At 41.9% G+C, this 19,289-nt stretch overlaps 1 protein-coding gene across 4 annotated transcripts in view; it reads left to right on the top strand.

Moving 5' to 3' along the window:
• Positions 1–19,289, top strand: part of TTC3 (tetratricopeptide repeat domain 3) — a 174,330-nt gene that overhangs the window by 110,805 nt on the left and 44,236 nt on the right. For 3 of the 4 annotated variants that reach the window (XM_040423100.1, XM_040423104.1, XM_040423103.1), the window contains 9 exons: positions 4,142–4,243; positions 4,996–5,088; positions 8,961–9,025; positions 11,031–11,161; positions 11,257–11,580; positions 13,336–13,605; positions 14,194–14,240; positions 15,460–15,519; positions 16,395–16,468. In XM_040423100.1, the coding sequence (XP_040279034.1) occupies positions 4,142–4,243; positions 4,996–5,088; positions 8,961–9,025; positions 11,031–11,161; positions 11,257–11,580; positions 13,336–13,605; positions 14,194–14,240; positions 15,460–15,519; positions 16,395–16,468 (1,166 nt within the window). The remainder of the gene's footprint in view (positions 1–4,141; positions 4,244–4,995; positions 5,089–8,960; positions 9,026–11,030; positions 11,162–11,256; positions 11,581–13,335; positions 13,606–14,193; positions 14,241–15,459; positions 15,520–16,394; positions 16,469–19,289) is intronic. The other variant, XM_040423102.1, reaches the window with a different exon arrangement.

Genomic DNA, 19,289 nt, shown 5'->3' with positions numbered 1-19,289 from the left:
ACTAATTAAAGATTCCTTCTGCCAGCAGCCACCATTCATTTACATTGGGGACTGACTGCGCATGCGCTAGTTTCCATGTTATTACCCAGTGTAAATGAATGGAGGCCACTGATGGACTGGATACTTAGACAGCAGCCATTTTCCCAGCACAGCGCCAACACATGCGTACTTACAGGGGGACTTGTGTGTAATTGTGAATTATTCATATTAAACTATTGGACATCACTGCTAATAGTTTAATCATGCTTATTACGTGTACCCAGCACATGTCCAGCTAGTAATATAAATTGGCCTAACCCTTTATGAATGTTGAAAAAAAGTTTTACCTGGACAGTCCCCTACTGCTCGCTTGTCCGCCCATTTAACACCTATAGGATGTACTTGATGCTTATACACCACTGACAAAAATAACTTTTTAACCCCTTAAGGACGCAGGGCGTACCGGTACGCCCTATTTCCCGAGTCCTTAAGGACCAAGGGCGTACCGGTACGTCCTGACTTAAATTCGGAATTCCGGCGCCGCAGGGGTTAATCGGAACGGGACGCCGGCTGAAATCATTCAGCCGGCATCCCGTAACAACGCAGGGGGGGGTCATTTGACCCCCCCCCGTATCGGCGATCGCAGCAAACCGCAGGTCAATTCAGACCTGCGGTTTGCTGCGCTTTTTGCAGTTTCTGATCGCCGCGGTCCCTGACCGCGGGGATCAGAAACTTTAGAGTGGCTAAAATCATTATTTTGTCGCAGGCGGTGGGGGCGTTGCGGGAGGCGGGCGGTGCGGCAGGCGGGATCGCGATCCCCCGCCCGCCTCCCCATGAACGATCGTTGGCTTCTAGTGGGTATACCAGGGTGCCAGCACATTGCTGGCACCCTGGTATAAACGGCTGACATCTGTGAAGATGTCAGCCGTTTAACCCTTTCCATACCGCGGTCCGTACGGACCGCTGTATGGAAAAAGTTAACTGTCATTGGTCAGGGAGCTCCCTCCCTCTCCATCGGGGGGCTGCTGTGGCTTTGCAGCCCCCCGATGGAGAGGGAGAGAGCCCCCAGAGAGCCCCCCTCAGCCCCGTCCTTACCCTTCCCCGTCTGCGAAGTTCTGAGCAGACGGGGAGGGTTCCCATGGCAACAGGACGCCTGCTCAGGCGTCCTGCTGTCCATGGTGCTGAACAGATCTGTGCTAAAAGCACAGATCTGTTCAGTGTAAGTAAAATACAGTACAGAACAATATATATTGTTCTGTACTGTATTATACAGACACCAGACCCACTGGATCTTCAAGAACCAAGTGGGTCTGGGTCACAAAAATGTAAAAAAAAGTGAAAAAAGTTAAGATAAAAAAAAAAACATTTATCACTGAATAAAAATTAAAAAAATAAAATAAACTACACATATTAGGTATCGCCGCGTCCGTAACGACCTGATCTATAAAATGGTCATGTTACTTTCCCCGCACGGTGAACGCCATAAAAATAAAAAAATAAAAACTATGAGAAAATTGAAATTTTGCCCACCTTACTTCCCAAAAAAGGTAATAAAAGTGATCAAAAAAGTCGCATGTACGCCAAAATAGTACCAATCAAACCGTCATCTCATCCCGCAAAAAATGAGACCCTACTCAAGATAATCGCCCAAAAGCTGAAAAAACTATGGCTCTTAGACTATGGAGACACTAAAACATGATTTTTTTTTTTCAAAAATGAACTCATTCTGTAAAACTTACATAAATAAAAAAAAAGTATACATATTAGGTATCGCCGCGTCCGTATCGAACGGCTCTATAAAAATATCACATGACCTAACCCCTCAGATGACCACCGTAAAAAAATAAAAATAAAAACAGTGTAAAAAAAGCCATTTTTTGCCATCTTACGTCACAAAAAGTGTAATAGCAAGCGATCAAAAAATCATATGCACCCCAAAATAGTGCCAATCAAACCGTCATCTCATCCCGCAAAAAATGAGACCCTACTCAAGATAATCGCCCAAAAACTGAAAAAACTATGGCTCTTAGAATATGGAGACACTAAAACATTTTTTTGGTTTTAAAAATGAAGTTATTGTATAAAACTTACATAAATAAAAAAAAATGTATACATATTAGGTATCGCCGCGTCCGCGACAACCTGCTCTATAAAATGACCACATGATCTAACCTGTCAGATGAATGTTGTAAATAACAAAAAAAAAAAACGTGCCAAAAAAGCTATTTCTTGTTACCTTGCTGCACAAAAAGTGTAATATAGAGCAACCAAAAATCATATGTACCCTAAACTAGTACCAACAAAACTGCCACCCTATCCCGTAGTTTCTAAAATGGGGTCACTTTTTTGGAGTTTCTACTCTAGGGGTGCATCAGGGGGGCTTCAAATGGGACATGGTGTCAAAAAAAACAGTCCAGCAAAACCTGCCTTCCAAAAACCGTATGGAATTCCTTTCCTTCTGCGCCCTGCCGTGTGCCCGTACAGCGGTTTACGACCACATATGGGGTGTTTCTGTAAACTACAGAATTAGGGCCATAAATAATGAGTTTTGTTTGGCTGTTAACCCTTGCTTTGTAACTGGAAAAAAAATATTAAAATGGAAAATCTGCCAAAAATGTGAAATTTTGAAATTGTGTCTCTATTTTCCATTAAATCTTGTGCAACACCTAAAGGGTTAACAAAGTTTGTAAAATCAGTTTTGAATAGCTTGAGGGGTGTAGTTTCTTAGATGGGGTCACTTTTATGGAGTTTCTACTCTAGGGGTGCATCAGGGGGGCTTCAAATGGGACATGGTGTCAAAAAACCAGTCCAGCAAAATCTGGCTTCCAAAAACCAAACCGCGCACCTTTCACTCTACGCCCTACTGTGTGCCCGTACAGTAGTTTACGGCCACATATGGGGTGTTTCTGTAAACGGCAGAGTCAGGGCAATAAAGATACAATCTTGTTTGGCTGTTAACCCTTGCTTTGTTAGTGGAAAAAATGGGTTAAAATTGAAAATTAGGCAAAAAAATGAAATTCTCAAATTTCATCCCCATTTGCCAATAACTCTTGTGCAACACCTAAAGGGTTAACGACGTATGTAAAATCAGTTTTGAATACCTTGAGGGGTGTAGTTTCTTAGATGGGGTCACTTTTAGGGAGTTTCTCCTCTTGGGGTGCATCAGGGGGCTTCAAATGGGACATGGTGTCAAAAAACCAGTCCATAAAAATCAGCCTTCCAAAAACTATATGGTGCACCTTTCACTCTACGCCCCGCTGTGTGGCCGTACAGTAGTTTACGGCCACATATTGGGTGTTTCTGTAAACGGCAGAGTCAGGGCAATAAAGATACAATCTTGTTTGGCTGTTAACCCTTGCTTTGTTAGTGGAAAAAATGGGTTAAAATGAAAAATTTGACAAAAATATGAAATTCTCAAATTTCCTCCCCATTTGCCAATAACTCTTGTGCAACACCTAAAGGGTTAACAATGTATGCAAAATCAGTTTTGAATACCTTGAGGGGTGTAGTTTCTTAGATGGGGTCATTTTTGGGTGGTTTCTATTATGTAAGCCTCGCAAAGTGACTTCAGACCTGAACTGGTCGCTAAAAATTGAGTTTTTGTAAATTTCTGAAAAATTTCAAGATTTGCTTCTAAACTTCTAAGCCTTATAACATCCCCAAAAAATAAAATATCATTCCCAAAACAATTCAAACATGAAGTAGACATACTGTATGGGGAATGTAAAGTCATCACAATTTTTTGGGGTATTACTATGTATTACAGAAGTAGAGAAACTGAAACTTTGAAATTTGCTAATTTTTTTCAAATTTTTGGTAAATTAGGTATTTTTTTGTGCAAAAAAAATAATTTTTTTGACTTCATTTTACCTGTGTCATGAAGTACAATATGTGACGAAAAAACAATCTCAGAATGGCCTGGATAAGTCAAAGCGTTTTAAAGTTATGAGCACTTAAAGTGACACTGGTCAGATTTGCAAAAAATGGCCTGGTCCTTAAGGTGAAAATGAGCCCGGTCCTTAAGGGGTTAAAGACTGAAATGTAAATGCAGAGATGGTGCATTCATAATCATTTGTTGGTAGCTTTGTAGATTTTTGGAAAGTTGCCTCTGATATTCTGGTATTAGTCTGACATGGAGTCTCGTGTTTTTCTGTCCACACAGGGCTTTATACGCATCGTTTGCTGCCAGTTCTGTAGAGTTGAATTTCACGTTTGCTGTTGGAAAAAAATGAAGGCCATGTTGTATTCCGATAAAAATGACAAGGTAAAGCTGGAATCTCCCTCTGCTTGATATGAAGTTGTCAGAGTATTTAAATTTTCGGGTAGAAAATAATTAAATAATTAAGCCGGCCGACATAGACACAGTTGCTGTATCTAAGGAGATCTGAGAGACCAATTCAAATTTTTTTTTTATACCTTTATGATAATGGGAGTAACTGGGTGTTTCAAGGCGGTTACAATCCAAAAAAAAAATCAAACTTTGCACATTACATAAGTGCGCGTGATAACACATTGGCAATATCTTGTGGATGAAAGCTAGATAAAAGTTCAATTGGCTGATACTGGACCCAATTTAGACACGTATACCGACCATCTGGATCCATTAATCGTTAAAAAGTAACAAACATTTCCTAGAATCTCTGAGAACACCGATACATATCTGCTCACACTACATATCTCTCAAACTTCTTCAGTGTCTTCCAAATTGGATGAAATACTCCATTTTGCTCACAAGTATTCATGTCACAGCACAATCACAGATAGCCTTCGGAATGTGTTCTAAGCCCAAGGGGTTATGAAACAGTGGAATAAATGATGAACTTCACAGAGAATATACATGTTATAGAAACAAGGTTGACCTATATGAATATATTTAGAATATACGCATTATATGAATAGAATGTTGACAATGGCCTCGTAACTCTCACAAAGTCATTGTGCGTTAGTGAAAAGTATTTGCGGAGACTTGTTTCGCTATGTAATTATAAATTGAATTGTCTCCTTTTCTGCACACAGGATTTCCTAAAATATACTTGTCTCACTCCAGACTGCAGAGGATTAATTTCTCATATTGTAATATTTGACTCTATTGCACAAGTGAAATGCGAGGTATGTTCATTGTCTAATGCAGATTGCTCTGATTGCAAACATTAAGAACATGAAAATGACTGTAGTGAAAGGTTTAAAGATAAATAGGCTTTCTTCACATTGGTGCTCTAATATTTGTCAGCCTCCGAAATAATGAAACCCCAAATAACATGTGACAAACTCCTGTCCACTGGTGGTTGTTGTACGATTCATCTGGCTCTGCATCACACTTTGTTTGTAATGGAAGCCATATGCAAAGAGGTATCTCCCAAGGAAAGAACACCATCTCTCTAGCACCACCTTGTGGAAGTGGCTCCTTATTCAGAAGTCAGACAGGATGTAATATTGTACAAGTTTAAAGGGATTAGAAATACATGGCTGCTTTCTCTCCAAATCGGCACCAGATCTGTCCACCGGTTGTGTGGGATAACACAGCTCGGCTTCATTCTCTTCGGTTTAGCTAATCTTCGATACCAGACACAAACCACAGGACAGGTGTAAGAGAAATATGCACTGGATGAGGTACGACGGGGAATCCCATTAACCCTTTCCCGAAACATGACGTAATAGTACGTCATGGAGGCAAGTGACTTGCCGCCTTTTGATGTACTATTAACTCATGGTGATCACTGCAGCCACCTGATAGCTGGCCCCCTGCTGTATCCGCGGGCATCGCTGTAAAACCTGATGCCGGAGGATTAACCCCTCCTATGCACGGCATAGAAAGTATTTGTGGCGGGTGAGGGCGCCCATCGGGTCCCCGTGCTGCTGTGGCGGGGACCAGATGGTGAGAAGGCAGCCAGATGCCTTGCAGAGGCTGCACAATGCCTTGCAAGGCATCGGGACCTGCCTTCTACGGGGGCCGAGGAGATCCAGGCCCAGTCCCTCAGGCAACCTGTTAGTGTATTACTCTGTGTAATATTCTAACAGGCAATGCATTACAATACAGATGTATTGTAATGCATTGCAGAGGGAATCAGACCCCCCAAAAGTGGGACAGAAACCAAGTTAAAAAAAGAAAAAGTTTTTAATAAATAAATTAAAAATAGAAAAAAATATATATTTGGGTATCGCTGCGTTCATAACGACCGGCTATAAATATATCACATGATCCACCCCATCCGATAAACACTGTTAAAAAATAAAATAAAAACTGTGTCACCTTACATCACAAAAAGTTCAACACCAAGCGATCAAAAAGGCGTATGCCCCCCCAAAATGGTACCAATAAAACAATCGCCTCATCCCGCAAAAAATGAGCCCCTACAATAGACAAAAAATAAAAAAAGAACTATAGCTTTCAGAATATGGAGACACTAAAACATATTTTTTTTTATTTCAAAAATGCTATCAAAGTGAAATAAATTTAAAAAAGTAGACATTAGGTATCGCCGTGTCTGTAACAACCAGCTCTATAAAAATATCACATGACCTAACCCCTCAGGTGAACACTGTAAAAAAAATAAAGAAAAATTACATAAAAACAGTGCCAAAAAAAGCCATTTTTTGTCACCTAATATCACAAAAATTGCAACACTAAGCTATAAAGGTGTTTGCTCCCCAAAAAGCACCAATCAAACAGTCACCTCATCCCGCAAAAAATGAGACTCTACTTAAGACAGTCGGCCAATAAACAAAAAAGCTATGGCTCTCAGACTATGGTTTAAAAAATGCTATAAGTAAAACTTAAATAAGAAAAAGTAAACATATTGGGTATTGTCACGTCCGTAACGATCTGCTCTATAAAAATGACACATGACCTAACCCTTTAGGTGAAAGCTTTAAAAATAAATAAATAAAAACTGTGCCCTGTGTCACCTTGCCCCATACAGTGTAATAATGAATGATTAAATAATCATATGTACCCAAAAATGGTACTAATAAAAACATCAACTCTTCCTGCAAAAAACGAGCCCCTACACAAGACGATCGGCAGAAAAAAATAAATTGAGTTAAGAAAATTGAGACTCAAAGACATATATATATTTTTTTTAAATATGCTTTATGTAAAACTGAAGCAAACAAAGTACCGTATTTTTCGCCCTATAAGACGCATCTGCCCATAAGACGCACCTAGGTTTTATTAGAGTGAAAATAGGGGAAAAAATATATTTTGAATAAAAGATGTGTTAAAACTTTTTTAATAAAATAACAGACCAATATATTTTAATATTAATACGGGGGTTACTTTATTAGGGGGGGTCACTTTATTAGCAGTGGGGTCATTAGCGTTACTTTACAGAATCTTTCGGTCAGGGCACAGCTCTGCACTTATCCAGGAGCATGTAGTCGGGAGCAGGCAGTGTGACGACTGAGAGGCGAAGCAGGAAAGTGTGACAGGGAAGTCTGCTCCGCCCCTCGTCTGCCTGCTCCTGTGCTCCTCAACTTTCCTCCCCCTCCCTCCTCCATAACAGCGATTTGGGCTGGCCGGTCTTTACCACCCAGCACTTACTGAGGCCAGCTGGTCCCGTCCACAGACAACCCGCAGAATCGACCAGTCCCTGCACCACAGCGGCGTCTGGTACCTGCCACTGAATTCCTGCGGTGTGTCCGGCGCCTTGGCAAGCACCAGCAGCGCGGGCAGCCCTTTGATCATTGCAGTGCAGCAGCGCAGAAGTTACACTACTGTAATGCCGGACATGTTTTATCCCTATATTCACCCCATTTTGGGGAGAGAAAAAGTGCGTCTTATAGGGCGAAAAATACGGTAGACGTATTTGATATCATTGCGTCCGTAACAACCTGCTCTATAAAAATAGCACATGATCTAACCTGTCAGATGAATGTTGTAAAAAGGAAAAAATAATGGTGCCAAAACGGCCATTTTTTTTTTCATTTGCCTCACAAAAAACGTAATGTAGAACGATTAAAAATCATACGTACCCAAAAATAGTACCAATAAAACTGGCCCCTATCCCCTAGTTTCCAAAATGGGGTGACTTTTTGGGGATGTCTACAGTAAGGGTGCATCCGGAGGGCTTCAAATGGGACAGGGCATCTAAAAACCAGTCCAGCAAAATCTGCCTTCCAAAAACCATATGGCGTTCCTTTTCTTCCGCACCCTGCCGTGTGGCCTTACATCAGTTTACGGCCACATCTGGGGTGTTTCTGTAAACCGCAGAATCAGGGTAATACATATTGAGTTTTGTTTGGCTGTTAACCCTCAATGTGTTAAAGAAAAAAATGGATTAACATGGAAAATCTGTCAAAGTGAAATTTAAGAATTTGATCTCCATTTTACTTTAATTCTTGTGGAATAGAGTTTGTAAAATCAGTTCTGAGTAACTTGCGGTGTGTCGTTTCTACAATGGGGTCATTTATGGGGGGTATCCACTATGTAAGCCCCACAAAGTGACTTCATAACTGAACTGGTCCTTTTAAAAAGTGGGTTTTGGAAATGTTCTTAATTTTAAGAATTGCTTTTAAAATTCTAATCCTTCGATCGTCCTAAAAATTTTTACAAAATGATGCCAACATAAAGTAGACATATGGGGAATGTTAAGTAATATTTTATGAGGTATCAATTTCAGTTTTAAAAGCAGAGAAATAGTAATTTAGAAAATTAAGATTTTTTTCTAATTTTTGTTAAATTTGGGATTTTTTCATAAAAGTGAAATATATTGTATTAAATTTATGACCATCATGATGTACAATGTGTCACAAGAAAACAGTCTCAGAATGGCTTGGATAAGTAAAAGCGTTCCAAAGCTATTACCACATAAAGTGATACATGTTTGATTTGCAAAAAAATGGCCTGGACAGGAGGGTAAAAACTGGCCAGGGGTAGAAGGGGTTAAATTTAATGTGACGCTTTTTGATTCAAATCTTTAAAATTTACAAAAATCCTTGTCAAAAACCTGCCTTGTGAACATACAATCTTCTCTTTTGTAAAGTTTGAAGATAAAAGTGTAAAGAAGAAAGAATCACAGAAGTCAACAGTGAAACATAAAGCCACCAGGTAAAATTTTGTGTTGTAGAGTTTTCTGATCTGAAGCATTACTCTGTGCAGTGTTATGCCTGTAATAGATCAGCAAGCGATTTCCGGGAGGTGAACGATTCCCTCCAGACAATCGCTTGCTTGCTTGCTAGCTGGTGGTGGAGATCGCTGCTCTTACATGCAACGATCTCCTCCACAGTATGGGGAGGAACGATCACTAATGCCGTCCCCGTAATGGCTGGTGGTTTGCTGGCGGCAGATCGCTATTAGACAGCCGGCAGCTTAAAAATGAGAATTGCTGATGAACAAGCGTTTGCTCGTTCATTGGGCAATTAGCGGCAGTATTGTATTGCAAAGTGATCGCTAACGAACGTTCATGCAAATGGTCGTTAGCGATCATGGGCCGAAATATCGGCCAGTGTAATACAGTTTAGTTGATAGAATTCCTTTTGTTTCTAGGTTGTGTTTTTTTTGTTTTTTTTTTAAGGCTTTTGTTTTATAAATGAACAACGCTTAATCCAATTTTCCGTAGGCAAAATAAATGAAGCAGCCATTCTGTATATAAAGTAGCATCAAGTACTTTTTTTGTAAAGGGCACCTGCCAGGAGTAGAGATGAGCGAATTTCATATTTTGAAATTTGTTTGTAATTCTTTTACTGGTAACCTACGGACCATAACGCAATTCTTTGACGGAATGCATAACGGAATGCTTTTAGATGCATTCCGTTATTCATTCCGTCATAATAGAAGTCTATGGGCTGCAAAACGGATCTATTCCGTTTCAGTTATCCAGAGGAGTCCTCATAGCAACCAATCAGATTCTACCTTTCATTTTCCAAAGGTGCTGCCTATCCAGATAGGCTGGCACCTTTTCCTATAGTGTGCAAGCACAGCCACCGCTCCTGGATTGCTAGGTGGTTGTATCCTCTGGATATGAGCAGTGTATAATGTGATGGAAAAATGAATTCAGCCAGTAAAGGAGGCAATATGGACAATCACAATACATTAGTAAGTGCATTCTATTAACCTTCTCTACATGATAAATGCCATTTGCTGAAGGTAGAGACAACCCCTTTAAGATGGATGTAGAAACATGCTGTTTAACTTACAAAACACTAATGTGAATGGAGCAGATTGACTGCCCTATTATGTCTGCTGTTGCTGTATTTTGTTTTTAAGGCCACTTTCAGACAAGCAAGTGTCATGCTCCGGACTCACAGCGCAGCTCCCGTCCTGACCTCCCAGCACTGACTGGGTCGCATAGCATTATATTGATTTATGTTGCTATGTAACCTTTAGAGGTCTGGAATGTATTGGATAACACTGACATAATGCTGTCCGTGTTATCCAATACATTCCAGAACTGTAAGGGTTACATAGCATCATAAATCAATATAATGCTATGCGACCTCATCAGTGCTGGGAGGTCAGGACGGGAGCTGCGCTGCGAGTCCGGAGTGTGACACACTCTTGTCTGAAAGCGGCCTAACAGGGTCTGGTCATTTTTTTCAACCAAGAGATAATATAAACCAGATCTGTGTGGCAACCTCTTATCCTGCTCTTCCTGTAGCAGTTTACATGCATGCCCATCCATCGTATTTCTTCTAGTTAGCAGCGCAGACAGAGAAGATTTATCCCGTAGTAATGTTTTTCCCCTCTGCCACATATTATAACATTTATTATACACTTCAAAACTTTTTAAGCCCCCATGTCGGGCAGCGTAGTGTTCTGTGAGGTTTCTAGGTGGTTGAGATGCTTAAGAAAATGCCCCTTTCGGCTTAATTCCATTAAAGGGGTTGTCTCATCTTGGACATTGGGGGCATATTACAAGTATATGCCCCCAATGTCTGATAGGTGCTGGTCCCACAACTAGGACCTGCACAATTCCTTAGAACCGAGCCCGCAAAGTGGAGGTGGAATGTGTTCAAAATCTGAGAAGCCCATTTTTATTCGCATAGTACTATAATAATAATAATAATTAATAATTAGTAATCCATTTAATTTTATTTCTCTGGTAACATCAAAGCAACAAAAGCAATAAAATAAAGTATGAAAATAAATCCGAGCGCAAGAAGGCTATAGAGGAGGAAGAGTGTGTAGGAAATCCCGATGACCATAGAAAGCAGCCCCAGGAAGCGATCCTAGCCGAAGCGGTCGGTAAGTGAGGACCTGACCTCGTTCTGCACAGATGTTCCCATTGTGAGGCTTCAGTACATCTTCACTTTATTTCCTTTCTGTGTTCCTCCTTCCAGGGACTAATGGCTACCGCGTCAAATGGGATCCTTTATTGGCACAAGTATTAAAGAAGGAGGGGCTGATAAAACGCGGGTGTCCCGTCAGCTTTCCGAGTTTTTGGGACTCTGTATGTGTATGGAGGATTATAAGTCAGGAGAAACTGGACGAGATGGAGAGAAATAGCAGCGCACAATCCTTTAGTAAAATGAAGAGTTTTCTAACCTATTTGTACACATTACATGATAGGGTGAAAACCAGAATATTTCTTTATTTGCTGTTCTTGCAGAAGGAACAAATAACCGTTAATCTGCACGACTGGCTTCTTATAGTAGATAATAAAGGTAATTTTGTTCATATTTTTTTTTCTCTATAATAATAAGCTTTTCTAAGGTTACTTTCCCACTTGCGTTGCTGGATTCCGGCAGGCAGTTCCGTCGCAATCCGGCAATCTGTATGCAAACGGATACCATTTGTAGACGGATCCGGATGCAGATCTGTCTCACAAATGCATTGCAATACCGGATCCGTCCCTCTGGTTCTCATATGGAAAAACTGAGCTGGCATTTATCTTTTTTTACATTTGTAAAGGTCTGCGCAGACTGCAAAACCGGATCCCTTTTTCCGAAACACTTGGGGCTGGATCCAGGATTAATGCATTTCAATGTAAAATACCTGATCCGGCATTCCGGCAAGTGTTCCAGAATTTTGGACGGAGAAAATACTGCAGCATGCTGCGGTATTTTCTCCGTCCAAAAACCGTGCAGTGACTAAACTGAAGACATCCTCTAAGTGATTGTGCTTTGGGGAGGGGCAGGGGTGGGATGGTGGGGGTGGTTGTTGTACTTGTATAACAAATTTTCTTGAAAAAGTAATAAAAATTATCTGATTAAAAAAACTGAAGACATCCTGATGCATACTGAACGGATTGCTCTCCATTCAGAATGCATGGGGATAAAACTGATCAGTTTTTTTCCAGTATTGAGCCCCTAGGACGGAACTCAATGCTGGAAAAGTTTAACGCAAGTGTGAAAGTAGCCTAATCGTGTACCTTACGGTCTTCTACTTATACTATTCACTATGTCCTGCTTTGTCTAAAATTGTTCAAGAAAGTAACCTTCCTTAAAGGGGTTGTCCCATTACTAGAACGCTTACTCTATCCACAGGAGAGGTGTTTGATCAATGGGGGTCCGGCCGATTTGGGCCCCTGCTGATCACGAGAATGGGTTCCCCCATTTTACTGGAGCAACATGCACGCTGAAGATAGCTGAGCGCTTGTACTCTATCTCCGGCAGTCCCATAGAGTTCAATGGAGTGGTGAAAGTGTATGCATGCCTGCAACTTCATTCAAACTCAGAAACACAGGCCCTGTAATTGCAATCGGCTGCATGCCCAGCAGTCAGAATCCTTCTGATCAGTCACTTATTCTCTCTCATTTGGATAAGGAATAAAGTTCGTGAAATTGGATAGCCCCTCGAACGGGGTCTTAGAGGATTTCTATATTGATGACCTGTCCTCAGAATGGTGGTAGTCTGACAGCACGCCCCTTCACCATTTAGCTTCTCTGGCACCAGAACTACACAGCGCCTTAGATTGTGTAGTGGGTGGAACTGGTAACTGCAGCGCTGCTCCCAGTGAAGCGAAGTTTGTGAAGTGAAGCCAGAGGTGTCCTTCAGCTGGTTACTTCTCACTCCCAATTGAACACACATATGTACTCTTGAGCCAGGCATGCATGTGTATGGTGAGCTCAGGAGGTATAGCTATCTGCCATGTGAGGGCTCAGCTGACATATAAGGTGTGTGGTCACTTTTTAGCATGGTTCTCAACTGCACCAGTGTTGTCTCTGTTGACCTGTATGAATAAGGCCACCAGTTCCATCAGGCAGGTAGTGATTCACAATTACTTGATTTGCAGAAATTTCTCTTGATTGCTTGCAGAAATTCTTTGGCATTATGCAGAAGCAAGCGGATTCAGGTTATGGAGCGGACTTTCAGTCACAGAAATGTCTGCGAAAAAATTTGCTTTGTTAATAAACCCTTTAGGCTGTAGTTATACATCCCATTTTCCCACAACTTTTTTTAATTTTTTTTATTTTTCAGGTTTGGAAGCTTCTGTAGAATTTCGGGACCGTAATCGAGAACGTCTGAAAAATATTAATCTGGAGACTGTAGTGACTTTATGGAATGAAACCTATGGCAAGAACATAAACTATATGATAACAGACTGCTCCTCCAGCAGCGTGTTAGACTTCCTAACTAGTATGAATATAGACGGGTTCCGGTGTTTCTTATGGCTTCTTGAAGAAAACAAGCATATTACGTCAGAGTGTGGCCTTGAGAAAGAATTAGAAAAATATTTTCAAGAGATGGGTGAGCAGCAATCTGCCCGGTTATTTTTATAGAAGCCGTTCACACAGAATAGTTCTCAGCCAGATTTTGGAAGCTGGGGTTCAGATTGTTTTCTACCCTTGTGAAACTTCTTGTTTCAAATTTATCAGTTTGTCCAAAATAAGTCTCAGACTGAACAACAGGCGGTCTAACTCCCTCTGTGTTCAGCTGTGGTCACTTTAAGGGGTTCTCCGGGGTATATACATATTGATAGCCTATGCTCAGGAGTCGGACCCCTGCCGATCTTTTATTGATGATCAATATGTAATGTAATGTCTTTGGGAACTCCGTTAAGTTTACTGCTGACAGGGCTGGTTGATCTCCCCCTGCAGGTTTTGTTCCAGTTTTTTCATCCAAAGCCAGAAGTGGATTCAGAAGGAATGGAAGAACTTCTACTTCTAATTCCTGCTGGATCCATTTCTGCCTTCATTTCAAAAAGCTTTAAAAAAAAAAAAAGACGCAGCATGAAATGGGTATCTCATCGATGCACTATTGCTTTTAAAATAATTGAATTCGTACAGCTCCTCCAACTAACGAGTTGTAATTATTTTTTTTTTTTTCCTAATACAGATATACCACGTGGTCAAGTTCCCAAGCAATCCTTTGAAAATTACAATGTAAGTTAAAGGGACACTACCATCAAATTTCCATCACGTATCTCCCTGTACACATTAGATTATCTTCCAGCCCCACCTAAAATACTCTGTCCTTTAGTTTATCCCTTGTATTAATTACTAATGTCAATGAACAGCAGCTTCTAGGCTTCAGAAACCATTGGAGATCAGCTGTTACAGCCGAATAGGGCTGCAGCTATCGATTTATTTTAGTAATCAAGTAATCTATCGATTAATCCAAAGATTAATCGAGTACTCTAAGAAAAAACTAATAAAAAAATAACGTTTTCCTTTATAAAATGTCATCCGACCCCCGTGCCATCAGTCCTCTGTGCCGTCAGCCCCCTAGTCCCATCACCCCTCCCAGTGCCATCAGCTCCCCCAGTGCCATCAGCTCCCCCAGTGCCATCAGTCCTCGTGCCATCAGCCCCCGATCCCATCAGTCCTCTGTGCCGTCACCCCTCCCAGTGCCATCAGTCCTCTGTGCCGTCACCCCTCCCAGTGCCATCAGTCCTCTGTGCCATCAGCTCCCCCAGTGCCATCAGTCCTCTGTGCCATCAGCCCCCCATCCCATCAGTCCTCTGTGCCATCAGCCCCCCCATCCCATCAGTCCTCTGTGCCATCAGCCCCCCATCCCATCAGTCCTCTGTGCCATCGTTACCTCCAATGCCAGCGTGCCCTCAGCTCCCCCAGTGCCACCATCTCCTTCCTAGTCTCCAGCAACCCTTTAATAATTAACTTTCATGTAGTGGCCCCGCTCCGCAACTCCTCTGTCGTCTTCTCCGCGCACTGCACTGTCAGCGGCAGGTCATAGTGCACGCATACGTGCACTGTGTCCTGACGATGTGTCAGGAGGACAGTGCAGTGCGCGGGCCGGCGGGTGACCACGGATCGGTGAGTAGTAGCAAGCGCTTCACTCCCTCTCCGTGGTCACATGACACAAACGAATCCTTGATGCAAAGAATTTGCATTGAGGATTTTTTTTGTGTTGAATTGCTCGCCCTACAGCTGAAGCCCCGATTTTCCATACGGTTTCAATGCAGTGTCCGCCGCCGGGGAAATGTATTACGTTCTGTTCAATTTAAGGGAAATAGTCTTCCTTTTTCTAGTGGTAAAAGCCTAGTTTGGAGTTATAATAGAATTATGATGTACTAAGTTCAGTGTTGCATCGCTATTGTATTGGGCTATAAAATTGCCAACTTTCATCTCCTCTTTCCAATAGAATAACTGTATGAACCTTAAAATTAAACACAAGAAAAAGAAACGGAATCAGCCAGTAAAGGTAATTTTCCTTTCTTTGAAGATTAAGACATCGTTATTGATGATCGCTCATACACTGCAGTCATAAATCTGCTCCAACATAGACTGAATCGTTCCAAATGCATTAGAGAAGTCTGCTGCAAAAAAAAGACTCACTTGGGAACTATACATGCTTATATTTGTTTGTGTGTGTGTGGGGGGGGGGGTGTTTCTTGTGCAGGCTGATCTTAAAGGGTTTCTGTCATCAGAAAAATTATGTAGCTGGCTGACTTGAGCGATGTGCTAATGTCAGCAGAACATAACTGTATGACTTATACCTCTCACGGTTTGGCACGCCCCTTGTAAAGGTGATTGACATCCTCGGTCTCCTCAGTGCCCCGCAAATCCTGCACCGTCCATTTTAGTATTAGGCGCAGTCAGTGAAGGATGGCATCAGGCGAGCGTCCTCCACTCACTGCGTCTGCGCCTAATACTAAAATGGACGGTGCAGGATTTGCGGGGCACTGAGGAGACCGAGGATGTCAATCACCTTTACAAGGGCGTGCCAAACCGTGAGAGGATGGAGCCTCTAGGTGCTGCAGAAACGCCCCACTAGCCCCTAGAGGCTCATTTGCATATTACAAAAGTCATTATTTAGCACGAACAGCGGCAGGCAGGGAGTTATAAGTCATAGTTATGTTCTGCTGACATTAGCACATCGTTAATGTCAGCCAGCTACAAAACGATTTTTCTGATGACAGAAACCCTTTAAAATTAGCTTTGGGTTATGCATTCAATTCTGTCCATTTCTATAGCATTCGGTCAATGTCAGACTGGAGCTAATCTAATTAACATTTGTGGTTTTTGGTGTCTGGCGTCTTTGTGCTTATTTCATTAACACAATCTCTTGATTTTTAGCCAACTTACAAGCTGTCGGGGGCGGTCAGTACTAGATCACCGGATGAGGATATTTTTACTGAAGAAAATACTTTGTAAGTCTGTTTTCTATAATGTTCTAGATCAGTCCTAGAAAAATCCAAGCGGACAACCTGGTGTTGCTTCATGTATTAAAGGGGTTATCCCATGACTAATGTAAAAAATGAAATTCAGACATCATATAGTACATGCCATCTTTCTAACATAGCTAGAACCAGCCCTGTACCTCACATGGATCCAGAGATCTCCACATTCATTGCTCTGCTAGATTTATATCAAGTTGGCAGCTCAGTGGGAGTGTCTTCTCTGCTGCAGCTCAGGGGGCGTGTCTCAGCTCTCCCTATCACAGCTCAGGAGGCGTGTCTCAGCTCTGCCTATCACAGCTCAGGAGGCAGATGAAGGATGAAACGGAGCATGTGGGGCCATCTCAGTGAGCAGGTCAAGGAAATAAGAAAAGAAAAAAAGGTGTCCCTTTGCAAAATTTTCAATTACATGCAGTTACAAAAGTATTCAAATCCAGGTGCTGGTGGGAAAACTGTAGATTATTTTTCATGGGACAACCCCTTTAAGTGGCCTGATGCTCCCACCTTTATCTGTGTACAAGGAACTGGATGTCCTAGCTGATGACTTGCAGCTCCATCTGTCACTGCAGACCCGCTAAGGACAGAAGGAGCACCCATTGGGTGTCATATAAAGGCAACAGGCTGCTTTCATGTAGCTTATTGCATGCAGGTGGCGCTTTGGAGGAGAGATTTGGTGTGAGTATTGGTGATAAGGGCAAAAACACTTATAATAATCAGCCAGATATACAGGCCACATAGCAGCAAGACTAATAGTATTATACAGCATCCAAGTCTAGTCCAGTGAAGATAATTGTCCGTTTCCTGGAGGTCTTGGTTAGCAAATGTTACTGCATACCTAGTGAAATAGGTCAATAAAGGGTTAAAGTCAATATTACTGTGGTCTAGGGCAGTTAAAAGGTTAAATGGAACCTGTCAACAGGTTTAGGTCATAGAAACTGCCCACCTATGCCTATGAAGCTCCAGAAGCGACTCTTGATCCTTTTTTGCAAATTGTAAATTCACAGAATATCCATTTAGATTTGTTCCGGTCATATGCAGATTAACTGTTTGAAGTCAAGGAAGCCGGCACTTTCCTCATCGAAGTCGAGGTTTCCCACCCAACAACCACCTTCTGCATCTTAACCTTCTCTAGACCAGAAACCTGTTCTCAGGGGATCCCACACAGGCTCTGTTTGCTCTCACTTTCAGTGCATCAGTAAATTTGGGTATATAGACCCTGGCTTCAAGGGTTCGCTATACATTCACCGCAGGGCGGGAGAGCTCTTCTATGGAAAGTGCTGCGCATGTGCATTGAAGCCAGAGGCTGTAGATCCAAATGTACTGGGTATGCGCTGGAAGTAAGAGCAAATGGAGCTGGCATGGGATTTCATGAGAGCAGGGGATGGCAGATACTGTGGGCAGTTTCTATGACCTAAACCTGCTGAGAGGTTTTCTTTAATGTCCACATACCTGGTGGTCTAGGCCAGTGTTTCCCAACCAGTGTGCCTCCAGCTGTTGCAAAACTACAACTCCCAGCATGCCCGCACAGCCTTTGGCTGTGCGGGCATGCTGGGAGTTGTAGTTTTGCAACAGCTGGAGGCACACTGGTTGGGAAACACTGGTCTAGGCCATTGATGGGTTCAATGGAAAATTCCCTGGTGGTCTAGGGCATTGATTAAGTTTAATATAAGGCACATGAGCGTGACCGATTAGCTGAGGATGCGTTCAGTGAAACTCGCACCATTTTGCAAGCAAGTTCAGTCAGTTTTGTCTGCGATTGTGTTCAGCTGTTCAGTTTTTTTCTGCGCGGCTGCAATGCGTTTTGATGCGTTTTTCACTCGTGTGATAAAAAAAACCTGAAGGTTTGCAAACAACATCTCTTAGCAACCATCAGTGAAAAACGCATTGCATCCGCACTTGTTTCCAGATGAAACAGATGAAATGCGTTTTTCACTGAAGCCCCATCATTCACTTCTATGGGGCCAGGGCGTGAATTTAGAACATGCTGCGTTTTTAACGCAATGCAAAACTGATGCGTGAAACAAAAGGGTCATGTACACAGAGCCATTGAAATGAATGGGTCAGGATTCAGTGTGGGTGCTATGCGTTCTCATCACGCATTGCACCCGCATGGAAAACTCGCTCGTGTGAAAGAGGCCTAAGGATCCCTGGTAGTCTAAGTCAGTGTATAGGTAAATGTAATGATGGTTAAGTTACAGTTGTGTTTCAAAATAATAGCAGTCAGTCATTACTAACCTGATCAATCACTGTTTTTGATAGAAATGCTATTTCTACATGGCAAATAATTTACTAACCGGTGTAGTAGAGTAATAGAAATCCAACAGTCATGACATAAATGCTGCTGATTCTCTGTAATTCAATCACTTATTGAAATAGGCATGTTCAAAATAATAGCAGTGTAGAGTTCAATGAGTGAGGTCATTCATTCTTGCAAAAACAGGTGGCAATTATTGCCCTTTAAGGAAGGAAGGCAGCAAATGTTGTACATGCTGGTTACAGTGCATTTCTCTCAGAAATTCTGAGGAAAATGGGTCGTTCCAGACATTGTTCAGAAGAACAGCGTACCTTGATTAAAAAGTTGATTGGAGAGGGGAAAACATATAAAGAAGTGCAGGAAATGATAGGCTGCTCAGCTAAAATGCTTTAAAATGGCAACCAAAACCTGAAAGAGGTGGAAGAAAGCGAAAAACTACCATTGGAATGGATAGAAGAATAGCCAAAATGGCAAGGACTCAGCCAACAATCAGCTCGAGGAAGATCACAGAAGGTGTAAAGTTACCTGTGAGTACTGTTA

Source organism: Bufo bufo, chromosome 3 (genome assembly GCF_905171765.1).
Source record: "Bufo bufo chromosome 3, aBufBuf1.1, whole genome shotgun sequence".
NCBI classification, from domain to species: domain Eukaryota; kingdom Metazoa; phylum Chordata; class Amphibia; order Anura; family Bufonidae; genus Bufo; species Bufo bufo.
The sequence above is the reverse complement of the archived record's forward strand: the minus strand, read 5'-3'. Positions and strand labels throughout refer to the sequence as shown.